At 47.4% G+C, this 14,751-nt stretch overlaps 1 protein-coding gene across 1 annotated transcript in view; it reads left to right on the top strand.

Annotated features, from left to right (window-relative positions):
• DIS3L2 (DIS3 like 3'-5' exoribonuclease 2) overlaps positions 1-14,751 on the top strand; it is a 182,616-nt gene that overhangs the window by 136,062 nt on the left and 31,803 nt on the right. Inside the window, exon 15 of the mRNA XM_066325906.1 lies at positions 8,919-8,998. Coding sequence (XP_066182003.1) covers positions 8,919-8,998 — 80 coding nt within the window. The remainder of the gene's footprint in view (positions 1-8,918; positions 8,999-14,751) is intronic.

The raw sequence follows: 14,751 nt of genomic DNA, 5'->3' as shown, positions 1-14,751 counted from the left end.
TCTAAAATAATAGCAGGTTGGGATAATAACCTGTTACCTTGTAGTACCCTCTAATAACAGCATACCAAGCAGCAAGTTTAGAGAGGGTTTCTACTTGGTTGTATCACTTTTCATCTAAAGCAAATATGGAGCACACCAATTGCTTTTTTTTCAAGCTCTCATATACCATTTTGGGACAGAAATGCCGTAGGGATCTCCTTCTAATCAGGCTTTGTTTTTGTCTGTCAGATCAAGGTGGCATACATATGGGCTTCCACACCACCCAACCTATGATAAAGCTGGTCTTGGTCCCACAGACCCTTCAGGTCCTGGCCATGACCAACCAATAGGCCACAGGTGCCATGGCTGCACAGAAATGTCCTTTTTTTGGCTGCTGTCACTGGTCAGCTTAGGGGAAATTTATGTCAGCTGTACTCCCAAAGGTCCTCTCCTTGTTAATGGTGAGAAATTTTTACTTTATTTCGTGTGGTTACTTTAACTCTCTTGGTTGATCTATTTCCTCCAGGATTTTCAGAGCAGTGGATGTCTTTGCTGCTCTGCCAGCCCCTGGTGGGTGAGCCAGGAATTCTGAGGTCCAGGATCTGTGTCAGTCCTGGGTATCAGTGGGTGCTGCTGGTGTCATTCTTTCTTTCTCTAGGCTCTGCACCAACTGCAGGTGCGTGTGGGCTTTGGAACTGTATTATCAGCAGCTCCATTTCCCACCTCTCTTTTCATGCAGCAGACCCAAGTCTTGCCTGTTCCTGTTCACACCAGTTACAGATCCCTGTGCTGCTCCCTGGCCTCTGGCTATTAGCCTCTGATCTCTCCTAGGGACTTTTAACCCTCTGATATGTACATGAGATCTGAGTGCTGCCCTCCAGCCATCAGCTTCTTCATGGACATGGAAACTTCGCTTGCCATCAACTCTTAATTGTTTGAGAAGGGGCAGTCTTACCTCCCCAGGAGCTTCTGGGGTTGTTTCAAATTCCTGATTGCAATCTACCTTCTTTCTAGAGTCTTGATCATCCCTCTCTCCCAAATTCCTGCTTTCCCAGTGGATTTCCATATCTCTCAAGTGAAGAAGAGACCATTTGGGCTAGGCAGGATGAAATTTCTCCTCTGTTAACTGTTTCCTGCTAAGTCTGTAGTCATCATCAGTTTTCAAACTGCAAGAATTTTCTGCAGCCCAAAATCTCTTGTCTCAATTGAGGCTGGCAAAGCCCAGCTTGTGAAGGTTTTGTTGCTGCACGAGGTGAAATCAGTGAAACTGTCTTTTGTCAGAGCATGCATGGGACTGGGGGACACAAAAGAGCTGGGAATTCTTTAAAGGGAGGCTGGGAGACAAGCTCTGAGTAATAGAAAATGAAACGGCCAAGCAGTGAAACTTGGCATGTGTCTTGTTAGTGTCACATTTTTTTAATGTGGCATTTCCTAGGGATGTTTTGCTTCTATTTTCAAGTTGGTGTATGTGTAGAAAATACTTTAACTTCACTGATAGTTCCCTAGTGGTCTAGGGCACGCAGTGCAGTGTCACAATTTGTTAGCTTCTGAAGAAGGTATTTTTAATCCACAAATTTAAACTCTTCACAATTGTATAATATGTATTTTATTTTTGTGGTTTCCTAATCGTGCATGTAGAGAATGAGCTCATCCAGTTTATAAAATGAACGGAAGTATTCAGCTCTTCTTTCTAAATAAATCTGAATCCATTTCTTTGTGGATTGCGTCCGAAACCTCCAATGCAGGCAAATGTGAATGCTTAAAAATAAACTTATTTGCAGTTTATATTTTTGCCAGGTGGTGAAAGTTGTCTCATGCCCTTTCTAGAAAGGCTCTCCAGCTTTGACTTGCAACTGTGACATAAAAGCCAAGGGTGTGATGGCAGCTTGTCATTTTGGTGACAGCATCTGCCTGTCTTTGCAAAGGATCCAGCCACAGTTCTTCCTGGTTTTGCTGTGGTGCCTGACCACCATGGCAGAGGTTTTGGGGGCCACTAGCCATCAACAGGGGGCCCACTTATGTGCCAGGGAATATGTGCTGGTGATTTCACTTCTGTGACAGAGAGACCCTCTCACTGCATCCCAGGACTGATGTTTGGAGAGCAAGAGCTGTTGCAGCCTGTGGGATAATTTAGTAATAGCTTATTGTGGCTTTGGGTCCCAGGCTGAGAACCTTTGGGTTTCTGGATTAATTTAAGGCGGAAGAGCTATCTTCTCTCTTCCATCTGCCATGTCAGGAATTCACTGGCTTTTCTCATGTTTTATGCAGCTGTATAATGCAAGCAGAAGTTAAGGGAATTACAGGATTTTAAAATAAAAGTAAGCAGTGGGATTCAGATCAGAGTAACACCCCAGATGTGTTTCAGCTCCTTCTCCTAGGCTGGACTGGAGTTTGATTTGACATAGCCCTTAGCCACATGCATGGATCTTGTAGTTTGTTAACAAGAGGCAATTTGCTGGCTAATGTGCTGAGGGCATGGGGCAGCAGGGACAGCTTCAGGAACCTCCTAGAGAATTTAAACCTTCACCTGGTAATTGTGCTGTTAAGGATGGGGAGAAGGAGCCTCACCAAGAAGGCAGTAAATGTGATATACCAGTGTAGGACCAATTCATGACTTCCAACCAGTAGCAACAGCAGTCCCATAATCAGGTGCTGAGATTGGCCAAACATTTGCTGTCTACAATGCCAAAAGCAAAGGGCTGCTCCAACCCAGTGTGAGAGGTAACTTGTTGAGCTGGTAGCAAGTTTCCTTGTCTTTCCTCTTTTTTTCCACTGTAGAACTTCTGGTTTGTCCTTTATTACCCCCATCCTGTCCTTACCACATGTTCTTCATCCACTACCCAGGGTCTTTCTCCAGCAATTTTGAGCTGTAGCACAAATAGAAAAGCTCATGGAAGAAGTGCTTTGGTCTCCAGAGCAGCTTCTTTAAGTGAAAACACAGCTGTGAGGTTTGCAGCCTGTGCTGCTGTAAGGGCTCATCCAGCCGGCACAGCCAGCACCACTGCAGTGCTTCCAGCACGCAGGAATTGGGAAATCCATTGTGAACAAGATTGAGTTTGATGGCCTGCGTGGAGGCAGATGGATGTATTTTTAAGGGATGAGGTGCCAAAAAACTCTGTGATTACGTTACTGGAGCATGGCTCGTTTTTTGTGGTTTTAAAAGTGAGTGTCAGGACTTCAGGACTATTTCTTTTTCGGGTCAAAACCGAAGTTTGGGCGGGGTATAAAAACCTGCTTGATGACTAAGTTTATTCTTAAAAAGCTTTCTAGAGCTTGCTGGAGAGGAGATACTTTATTCCAACCCAGAGCAGATACCAGTCTTTTAGGACTTCCATGCAAATGGAGTTAAAACTGATTAAGTGCCCAGAGTGAAAAAGAAGCCCTGCCTTTCAGGGGACTGTTTTCAGTGTGATATTTAGATCCAGATCCCTTATTTTGTCTCAGAGGCTCATATTGTGCCTCGCCTCCTTGCCCTGGGTGAACTCTTTCTGCTTGAATACCCCCCACATCAGTGGAATTACCTTGGCCGGTTCCAACCAAGGCTGCCCTTACATTGCCCTACAACTGGGACAGCTCAAATCTGTGACCTGGTTCCTCGGCTGAACCGATAATTCCTCTCTGACACAGTGCATGTGTAAAGAAAACTTTTCATCTCATGACAAAAGTTTGATGCTCGGAGCCAAGGCTTGGAATGGAGGATCCAAGCCAAGCCACTTACTCAAGGGGCATGCAGAATTTGCCCACTCAGGTCAATATAGGGACTGGCAGCGTTTCAGCAGCCAGAAGAGTGCTCCTCATGTTGGAGCTACCTTGTAGCTCAACCTTGTAGAAGAGTGCTCCTTGTTGGAGCTACCAGGTTTTACTGCATGACCAAGCCCCTAACTGCTGCAGGTCTAAAACATTCTTTAAAATGAGGATGGCTGCTGGCTGCACTGAAACCCAGACAAGTGTGGAGGTCCATGACAATGGGAAGCACTGTTCACTCTTTCTGAAAATCTCTTTTTAGCCTTGGTGGAAGAAGCCCCAGCATGTAGGGAGCTTCCTCAAGACCCCACCAAGGCCTGTCTGCCTGAGCAGGGCATGGGGTCCCCTCAGGGTTCAGGCAGCACAGAGCTGCACTAAGGGGCAGCTGCTTATTCACTGGAGTCTCATATCTGTGCACTGGTTTAGTGTCTGCTCACCTCTGCTGAGGGTGGGGTGGGACCTTTGGGTGCAGGTGAAGCGTGTCAGTGTCTGGCAGAACTGGGGGAACAGGGAACATCCTGCTGTCACCCAGCTGCATCCTCTGCTGGATTTAAGGATGTAGGAATAGACAGTGGGAGTATGTTACTAATCCAGAGAGTGGAGTAGTTGTACAAACAAGTGATACGTGCACGCAGCCCTCAGTGCTGTGGACTCAGGAGATGACTTTCCTTGAGGTGACTTTCCTCAATGAGAGGGCATTACCTTCACCTTGAGATTGCAGTATGTGCCACCAAACCTCACCAAGGCTCTGTGAGGGCTTCTGTGTGGTGTGAGTACATTCTCTTGCTCCATTGACCAGTCACAGGATAGGTGCCTTAAATGAGATACTGCCATCCATGGAATTAACAGCATCAAACAACCTGCCCCAGCCCCTTTGAATTCTAGTGCTCTGCTGCTCTTCTGTTCGGGTGTATTGCAGTTGTGTCTGGTGATGAGTGAGCCTATCCATCACCGTATCCAAAGAAATCCAAATTACTCCTTTTGACAGCTCTTATTCACACACCTCCCTGTGCCTGTGACGTCTCAATTATTGATGGGGCTCTCCTGGTAGGCAGCACTCTGTTCTCAGCATGGCTGCATTCCAGCTCCCGTTCCCATTGAGTTCATGCACACACCATGCCGAACGCTTCTCTATGTGCAGAGCCACTGAAGTGGAAAGGGATCTTTATTAGCATGTGAGCTCCAGGGCTACACAACCGAAGGGGGCACTGCAAGCCAAATCACACTGCAGCTCAGCACTGGGAAATTTCCTCTCCCCCTCCTCTCCCAGGGAAGCTCAGCAGAGCCTTGTAAAATGAAATTATTTCGTATGTTTAATGGCGAAGGTCCCTTTATCTAATGAACCTTCCTTGTGATGGGGGTCACTCTGCACTTGCATTTTTCTAAGAAACTTCAGTTGCCCATTGCCTTTGCAGGTATAAAATGCAGTATTTTTGGGAGCACTGCCTTTCCCTGTGCTGTGGTATTAGCTTGTTTGCTGGCTTTACAGCAAGCTCCTTCTGACAAGGAACACTGACAGACACAAAAAGGAGCTTCAAAAGCAGCAGTGTGGTGTTGGAGCAATGTTATCAAATTGATTAAGAGTTAAGAGCTGTGCTGGAGGGGTGATTGCAAAAGGCTGCTACTTTTCTAGGACTTTGTGTATGCAGGAGGTTCTGGATGTCTTGTGACATTGCTGCAGCGGAAGTCAGATAGAAAGAAGAATGATGAAGTGGTCGATCAACTTCTGACATCTGTCACAGCCTTGCTCTGCAGCCTTCTGTGATTCAGAAGTAACCAGAGGTTTTGTGTGTAGTGAATGAAGGCAAAAGGAAAGGGCATCTGCTGGAGAAGGTAGGACCAGAGACAAGCAGTGCTTAGGGGTGCAGAGAGCTGGGAAAGGGCACTTGAGTTCTGTTTTTGGAAGTCTGTGACATCAGGCACATCATAGATTAGCTTTAGCATGAGAGGAAAAAATCTGTGCTAACCTTCCAAAGCACTGAGGTGCTGGGAAGCATGAGCACTTTTGCAGTGTGCAGGGCAGTGCAGAAGTGACAGTCTGGTCAGTGAAGCTCTCCTGAGGGTCCAGTGGCAGAGAGGACCCAACTGCAAGATGTTGAGTGGGTGTGGATAACCTTGTTAAGCGTAGTAGGAAGCTTACAGTGTCTGTATTTCCAGTGTGCTCCCTGCACAGCTCGTCCTTCCCTAGCTGCCTTACCTGCTCTCTTTGCACCCCGTGATGAGTTTTGCCTGAGGGCTTTGTGCTCTCTGCAGAGGCCAAATTCCACCAAAGGAGCAAAGGCAGCCGGACCCTTGCCGGTGGCTGCACAGAGCTTGACTGTTCATTTGGGGTCTGTAAGGACTCCTGGTGACAAGCACAGGTCCCTGTTCCCCCTCCTGGCTGACCATGACAGTGCATAAGCAGGGCAGATCTGCAGAAGAGCATGGGTTGCGAATCAGTGACAGCCTTGAGCTTTGGTTGCTGGGACAGACCTTTAGTTACACATCTCTCTGTGTGACAGCCTGACCCTGACCTTTCTCTGAGTGTGGTCCTCTTGTCACTATGGGTGATGGCAACAGCCTCTTGCCTGACAGCACTGACCCAGATGGTCAAGCCATGTACAGTCCCCATTATCCAGGCCTTGCTGGCACTGGTAGGTGATGCAGAGATGGGTGAGCCTGCCAAGCAGGGTGTGTTTTATTTGTCTGGAATACCATGAGCAGACAAAGAAGGATTAAAATAACAGAAAGTTGAAAACCCATTATCTTTGGGAACTGTGATCTTTCCTTTTTGGGGTAGGCAGGTTCCATGAGACCTCATCCTCCCAGATAGTGAAAAGGTCACCTTCCCATACCTGATTGCCCCAAGGCTTTCCCTGGCAGCCTGCCAAAACAAGGCTGTTTTCCTTCCCAGCCTTTTTCCTTCCTTCCTTTTTTCCCTCCCCCTGCACTTGTGTCCTTGCACAGAGGTGGTTCCACCCTTGAGCTGTGCTGGGCACCCAGAGCCCAGGTGAGCTATAACCAGAGATGCTCCGTTAGTGCAACCCCAAAGCCCACTTAGCTGAGAGCTGCAAACAAGAGGTTCAGGCACTCCTGAGTTTGTCCTAAACAATTATTGTTGAAAGTTGCCAAAGCCACAATTTTGCCATATTTTGCACTTTCTTTTGTGCTTCGTCACCACTGATTCTGTGGTGCAGTTCTGTGGGTGGGTCTGTGGGTTCTGGTGGGTCTGTGTTTGCAGTAATTGCTGTCACTTTGACCTCAGAGGTGCTACCTGATATTTTAGCAGGATAGCTTTGGAAAACCTGGCCCAGAAAAAATGGCTTTAAGCAGTTGCCAGTTCCTCCTTCAGTTCCCCAGACCAGGGCAGCTCACGTGAGAGGACTCTGCTTATGGAGCACATATGGCCAGCAGGGTGATTGCTTGTCTCCTTTGGAGAGGTTCCTTTGTTTCTTGCTTTCATGGTTTCATGGGACCTCCTGCTCCCGTGTGGTTGCTGCCATGTGCCATCATAGCATCTGGAGAGGCTGGATGCACAGCCAGGCTTCATGGATCTTGGCCAGAAGAAACACCCCCAGCCAGCCCTGCTAGTCCTGCCATGGTCCATGCTCTCCAAAGTGGATCTGAGTGATCTGCTAAGCTGGTGCAAGGTCAGGGCTTGCAAGAAGGGGAGCTGTGGAGAGTGTTAAGAGACCACTGTCTTGGCAGTGGTATGAACTGTGGTGTGTGTACCATGGACACTCATGCAGTGTTGCACGAGCTTGTGTGTCGGAATGACTTACACTGGTAGGGATGTAGAAGTCAAAGGAGCTCAGCTGAATTTGGCCTCAGCCTAGCACTTGGTTCTTAACTCAGTATTCAAGGTGGTGAATTTTTCAATGATTTCATGGCATGCAGTTTTATTTGGGTCAGTGAAAGCACAGTGTATGACTTTGCTACTCTTTAGAGAAGGGAAAATCAGTGCATCATCTAGTGATTCAGCACACAGGGTTTCTTTACAGCCTGCAGGAGAAAGATGTTTCAATTCTGTGTTCATTCCTGAGTAAGCCATTAATTTGAGTTAGTTATTTTCTTGGAGCCCAGAGGAGAGGAGTCTGTGATCAAATGCAGTGGCTCAACACTGCTCTCTCCTCCTTTCCTTGCTTAAAAAGGTCAGGCTCATCAAAACAAACCTCCTTTGACTTTTAGCCCTTGTGGTGATCTTCTCAGATCGTTTCAAGAGTCCTGCACAATCCAGCACCCGCAACAGCCCTGCTGATAGTAATCTTTGTGACCCCAAAAAAATGTACTTTGTGACCCTCCTCTAAAGGGTGCTGCCCCTCTTACCCTCCCTGCTGGCTCCTGGTCAGGGTCTGCATTTCTAGCAGAGCCCAGGGGCTGCACCTCATGGCTGTGAGAGCTGGTGGAACATAGACCTTGGGGCCAGCAGCCTTCCCCCAGGATGTGCAGGGCTGTTGCTGAACTCAGTTCCATGCTGTTTCCTAGGCAGTTCAGTGTATAAAATCACTGAAGACATTTCCAGAAAAAAAGTCTCTCCACAGAACCATTCTGTTGCTTGTTGAAAGAGGATTAATTTTTCCCCCTTAATAAAACAAGCCATGTTTGAAATCCAAAAACCCTTGCTGAATGCCTTCCTGGAGCTGCAACGAAAGCAGCTTCCAGGTCCCATCATAGCCTGCTGCCGAAGGTGGATCCAGGCTGCAAACCCTTCTAACAGCTCTTTAATAACTCTGCACAGAAGGAAAAATCTGTCACCTTTCCCTCTGTGGTTTCTCCTCTGTTCTAATGCACTGGAGGAACGAGATGGAGCCGGGAAAGTTTTCAGAGAAAGACTCGTGGGAACTCCAGCTGCCGATGGAGAAACTTCATTTCTTTAGTGTCTGAGGGGAACCGCAGTCGCTTTGGTGAAGGGTGGTGTGTGTGGGTGGGTTTGGAGGGGTGAGCTGTTACGACCCGTGCATTTCAGAGGAACCACGAACACTTTATAGTAACAAAGGGTGGAAAAAGCGAGAGGTTTCTGCAATGCATGTGACTTTTCCCTGAGGTTTGGAACCCCACAGTATGTTCCAGGCCATGGTGTTTGCGTGTCAGCCTTGGTGAGTTAAGCTTTCTCCCACAAGCCTTGCTTGAAGTGCTGTAATGACCGAGACCCTAAAATGTTGCTTTTTTTTCCTCTCTCTCTTTGTATTGTCCCACACCCCTTCTCCTCTGTGCAGATGAAGCTCTCGTTTACCTTGGACCAGGAGAGTGGGATGCCTCAGGGATGTTATATCTATCAGTACCGGGACAGCAACAGGTAAGTCTTGTGGGAGATTACACGCAGCAAACACGGGAAGGTGCAGTGAAAGGAGACTGCCCTGCCTTCTGAAAAAGGGATCACAACTGCTTATGCCACTAAAAAGTAGATTAAAGAAGGCCTCAGGCTTGACCTTAAAGTGGGAACAGCTCCTGTAAAGGCCAGATTCTTTAAAATGCATGAGGCCCTGCAGCCACTGGTTTTTTTTTCCTCTAGCTTTTAAAAGATGGGATTTTTTGTTTAAAAGGCCTCCTCTTGGGTACCTCAGGCTCTGACAGAGCTCATCCGGGCTTTGCCCAGGGATGTTGGCAACTCACACCCGGCATGGTTGGTGCTGTGGTGACTCTGGGAGCATGGCCTGGGGGAAAGCACCCAGAGGCTGCAGAGCACTTGAAAGCAGAGCCCTCACCTGTGCTTATCTAGACCCACACAGCAGCCCATTCTCTCTGCTAAAGCTCATACATGGGTTCACTGAGTGGCCTTTACGGTACTGTTGCCCCAGTGCAGCCACGTGCTCTGTTTTTGTAAGATACTATATGATATTCAAGCTTTGGATGTGTTTGGAGCACAGAGTCCTCTATTTCTAGGTATTCTGCCTATTTTTGCTAGCTGCTGTAGTGAATTGGCACCCAAGATGTTTTTATTTCAAATCACATTCTCATTATCAAATTGACAGCAGCAGCAGAGTTCAGGATATTTCTGTGTTCACCCTGAATACCAGCATGTCATAAATCCATGGCCTGTTACTCCACCCATGTAGTTCTGCTTCTTGCCAGTTATTCAAGTTAACCTAAAAAACCAGAGTATATGAAATTCTCAATGAACAGAACAGTCTGTAATTAGATCTGCTCAGAAATGCCGACAAGAGCAGTCTCAGCAAGGAAGAGGGACATCTGCAAATGCACAAAACAGTGTCTTAGCTGAGAAATCTTAATATTTAAACAAAAAGGGAGATAATTTGTGGCTGTGGGTGGGTGATTAGCACGTGGTGCATGGTCCCATCCCAAATATCCCAGCCCCAGGGCCTTGTATGAGCAGAGCTGGTACCTCCAGCAAGCTCACAGGGCAACGTGCAGCTGAGCACCAAAGCATAAAATCAACAAGGGAAGACCATTTGGTTTTGAGGGTTTTAAAGGCAGTGGCACACAATGGACAGCGAGGAAAAGAAACCCCCCAGACCTACTGGGCTTTGTTAAGCATGTTTATAGACCAGTGTTTCTAATTGTGTGTTGTGTATCTCAAAAATCAGCAGCTGTGGTTTTTCTGCTGCAGACCCTCCTCTCCCTGGGCTCCAGTGGGTGTTTTCTGCCATTGTTTCAGGAAACTCCAGGGACATGAGTAGAACTGTTTTGTTTAAGTGCTAAGGCCAGTAGCAGTTCCTCTTGGAAATCTTGCTGTTAGCTATGAGAAGCCCAGTGTGTGACAAAGTAACTGTGTCATGTTAACAGGTGTTGATTGAGAAATGTATGGCTGTGTCCTGTGTTTTTTTGGTAAGCATGGGAGCAGAGCCACCCTGGGCTGTTCCAGCCAGGATCATGGCTTGAAAAAATATATTGTGGGCAGGATGAGTGCAATGGCAAGTAAATCCAGACTTTGTGTCTGCCTGACAGATCCAAACTGCAATTACACCTCTGTGCAGTCCCTTGTACTTTGTATTTCATAGCTTGCTTCACCAACCTGGGGAGAGCAGGATCCCATTTCCCAGGGAGAGCTTTGCTAGGTTTGCACAAACACTTATCCCCCTAAACTCTGTGTGTGTAGCCCAGCCCTTGCAACAGTCCTTGGCTGGTGAACTGAAGCATGAAGGTCTGTGCTATGGCTGACTCATTCTTGCAGGTAAAATGCCCTTGAGCCGAACACGTGCTTGGTTCTGGTTGTACCCTGAGTGATTTTGGAGGAGTTCATATGTGCTGCAGCTTTGCTAGCAACAAGACCTTTGAATAGTGTTGGAAAGCACCAGGCGTGGCTCCTGCTCAGCTAAGCAGAGAGTGTTCTTCTCAAGCACTGTGCCTGTCATAGGGTTAATCTGATGTTTACACAGTAACATGGCACTTGTCATGATAGTTTTTCCTTACAGTAGTTTTCCAGGGTAACTTGTAGGGCTTGTGTTCTCCCAAGTGTAGTGAGGCTTTGACAGTACCCATCAGGACTCAGAGGGTAACAGCTCTTCTACCTCCTAAAAATGTAGCCAGAAGCTAAAGCAACATAACCTTGGTGTCTGCATTGTATTTTGGAACCATTTATAGCCTAGAGAAGAAATATTGGTGACACACTGCAAGCTCATGCATGAGAAAGACTGGAAATGTGCAGCACAGAGCCAAATGCCCTCAGCAAAGCATCAGACCTGGGAAAGACCTGGGTCTTTCCCTGCTCCAGGGAAAAACTTACAGCAGGCATGCAGGTGTGTGAAGCTCTTGAGCAGCATCTTTAACAGGAGGAAGCTGAGGTGATTCTTGCTGGCAGAAACCCATTCTGACATGGGGAGTGTGCCTGCTGTCCCAGAGATCTGTGTGAGCCAGGCTGTGTACGTCAAGGCTTGGTGTCACCCTGGTCACTGCATGTCAAGGCTTGGTGTCACCCTGGTCACTGAAGGAATGTCTCTTTCCCTCCAAGTGGCAAATGCTGTTCCAAGCTGCAGCCAGACGGGGCCACCGGAGAACAGCAGATATTGGTCTCCCACTTGGAGAACAAAGGACTGCAGCATTGCTGAAAGTGTAATTACCAGAGCAATTAAAATTTCTATTGCTTAGGCTAGAAGTGCAAGTACCATGCAGGCTCTTACAAGGGCAATCAATTGGAATTTGTTCCCTTTAAAGTGATAAAACCCTTCCAAGGAAATGTTGTTGCTCCTGTCAGCTTTCTGTTGCTTGCCTGCCTGTCTGCAGGAACACTCATGGGCACAGCACTCACCCACTCCACTCTTGCACCCTGGGTGCTGAGCACTTTGTGTGGACTGAACTCAGTGGAACCTTGGAAGTCTTGGAAGCCTTGGATTGAGAGCAAAAGAGGTCCTGAGCAGTCAGCTGCTTGCCCTGCTCTTCCAACCCTTGTTGTAATACATAGGGCATCCAGTGGCACTTGATAGTCCCGGTGGCAACTTGGAGCCGTATGGAGGAGCGGGACTGTCACTACCCCTGCGGTCACAGTGGTGAGACCAGGGGACATCACTTCTCCTCTTCCTCCTGCTCAGACCTAGGCATTTTCATCCCCATACCAGTCCTTCCTGGGCTATCAGTCCTTCCCACGCTGTCAGTCCGTCCTGGCCCCAGAGGAAGTGCCTTCACTTGACAGAAGCAAGCACTGTGCTTTCTCATTTTTAAGCCATGTTGCTGAAATTCTCCCTAATGGAGATCAGTCAGTGTAATGGACAGAGCCCCAGGCTGGTGCTCTGAGCTCTGTGGGACACTGTCCTGTGAGGGAAGCACTGTGCTGTGACAGAGACAGACTGTGATGGTTGCTGGGTGACACTTGGAACAGAAGCATACTGTCTACCTTCAGATGGCCCTAGAGCAGTGACATCAAGGAGGGAACAGCCCTGCCAGATGACAGATGTCCTGTCAGGTGTTGACACAGCACATGTCAGGTGTTGACAGTGGGACTGGCTTTCTTTCACTGCTGCTTGACACAGGCTGAATTTCTCTGATCCTGCACAGGATCCAATTGCAAACCCAGCCAGGCAGTAAAAGACCATCAAGTTCATTCACATCCACCATGGCTCATGTATCCTGTCCTACAGCATGCACTCACCAAGTCCCTGCTCCAGGAATGTGATACAGGCTCTGCTGAGGAAGTGCTGGCTTGCCCACTCTGAAGCCTGGTGTAACTGGTCCTGTTCCTGTGGGCTGCCAGGCAGCAGGAAGGATGAGATCCATAAAGGTTGTGGCTCAGCATGAAAGACTTCTTCTAGTCTGTGTGCAGGAAGACCCAAAGCCAATTTGAGATCCCCATGGAAGAAATTAATTGCGAGAAGTCCAGTGTCTTTTGGCTGTATCCAAGAAAGAGAAAATGCAATCTGTTCTCTCCATTCACCATCACTATCCAGATGCTTCTCTGGAAACCTCCTTGGCTCTGCCAAGCTACCCACAGCAAGTCTAACCCTTCAAATGCCTTTGTCTCCCCACCCAAGACTCTGATTACCTTTCTCAGATGATGCAGTGCTCAGGGTCTCTGCCATCCCAGACCCACCAGGGAGGTGTAAATCCCTGTCAAGCATGACACATCCTTGTCCCCAGCTGGTGCTTCTCTAATATAGTTTTCCTGCTCCCTCAGTGTCCAAGTTTTAGTCCGTTTTTGAGGTCTCTTCCCCACATCCCAGATTCCACTTTTGCCAATAGACCAGCTTACAGCTTGCCAGTGAACTTAATTTTAATTCTGTGCTGCAGCTGCAGTTTGTATCAGGATTATGAATTTGCAGTGGGGGCTTTCATGTTCTCTTCAGAGTAATTTTGAAACCCAGAGGAGCAGCATCTTGCATGGAGGCACTTAGAGACCTCTTACAAAAGCAGCATTGGAGTATTGATCACTTTTTCTCTCTGGGGACCCAGCAAGCTGCAGATCAAGCTGCTGTGCAGTGTAGCCACTTGCGGGCAGCACCACACAACTCTTCAGAATGAGAAGGGAAAAACAGCTCCAGCTGAAAGGAAAAGTGGTGCCCCCTTTTATATAGAGATCAGTGATGTCTGGTACATTGGATTATCACTTAAAACACCAGGACTTCAAATGTCAGGGTGCATGCACTCCTGATGCTGACAGGCTCATGATACATAATGCTGTTTGGGTTACCAACCGAGCTCCTCTGTGCAATCTTTTCATAAGGTGAATGTAATATCTGCAGTGATGTACCCAATGTTACATCAAGAGAGCCAACCTATAATTACGCTGGAATTGTTTGAATGGGTTATTTGTCACTAACACATTAGCTCACTCCATTTATTGCTCCCATTCAGGACTGCAGCAGTTTTGGTGTAAACAGACTTTGGGTGGAGGTTTGGGAGGGTTTGTTTTTCTGAAAAAGAGCAAAGCGGTATTGTTTGGAGTTTATTCTTTTTTGCTAGAAGAGCTGTTGACTGGCAGTGCTAGGAAGAAAATATGTAAAGCAGCTGACACAGCTGCTGATTTGCTTTCAGAGATACTTCCCAGGTGTACAACTCATGCACTGGACTTTAGCATGGACTGGTTGTTCTGCAGTGAGCTGGCAGGTTTACCGTGAGGTGTTTTGTTCCATTTGAGAAATTGAGGCTTGCAGAGTGAGTTGTTTGCACAAGGAGCTGCTGCACAGCTCACACGGTCCCTGGGTCCCTGACCTGCCTTATTACATGGTTGTTTCGTGGTACACATCCCAGAGAAGCAGCATTGCTTCTGTTGGTGTAAAGGAACTCACCTGATGGCATCTGATTTCCCAGTTAGTGCTCATGCTCTGCCCCACTTCAACCTGCAAGGCTAGGGGGATCTCTAAAAGTGTCATCTTCTCCTGTTTGTCTTGTCTGGTAGACTGGAATTTCATGGGGGAAATCCATGTCCCTTGATATCACAGGCTTGAACAGCTCCTCTCTTGCAGCAGTTATTCACCTGAAGCTTGTGAAATGCTTTGTTTAGATTTAAAAACAAAATAAAATTAATGCAATTACCAGGGGGAAAAAAAAAAAAAAAAAAAAAAAGAGAAAACAACACATTGGAATTTTTCTTGTGATGGCATGTGTTGTTTTTTGTTTCACTATTGACACTAAACCTTACACAAGTACTCTTCACCTGCC

Source organism: Sylvia atricapilla, chromosome 10 (genome assembly GCF_009819655.1).
Source record: "Sylvia atricapilla isolate bSylAtr1 chromosome 10, bSylAtr1.pri, whole genome shotgun sequence".
NCBI classification, from domain to species: Eukaryota; Metazoa; Chordata; class Aves; order Passeriformes; family Sylviidae; genus Sylvia; species Sylvia atricapilla.
This window is presented reverse-complemented; position numbering and strand designations above follow the sequence as displayed.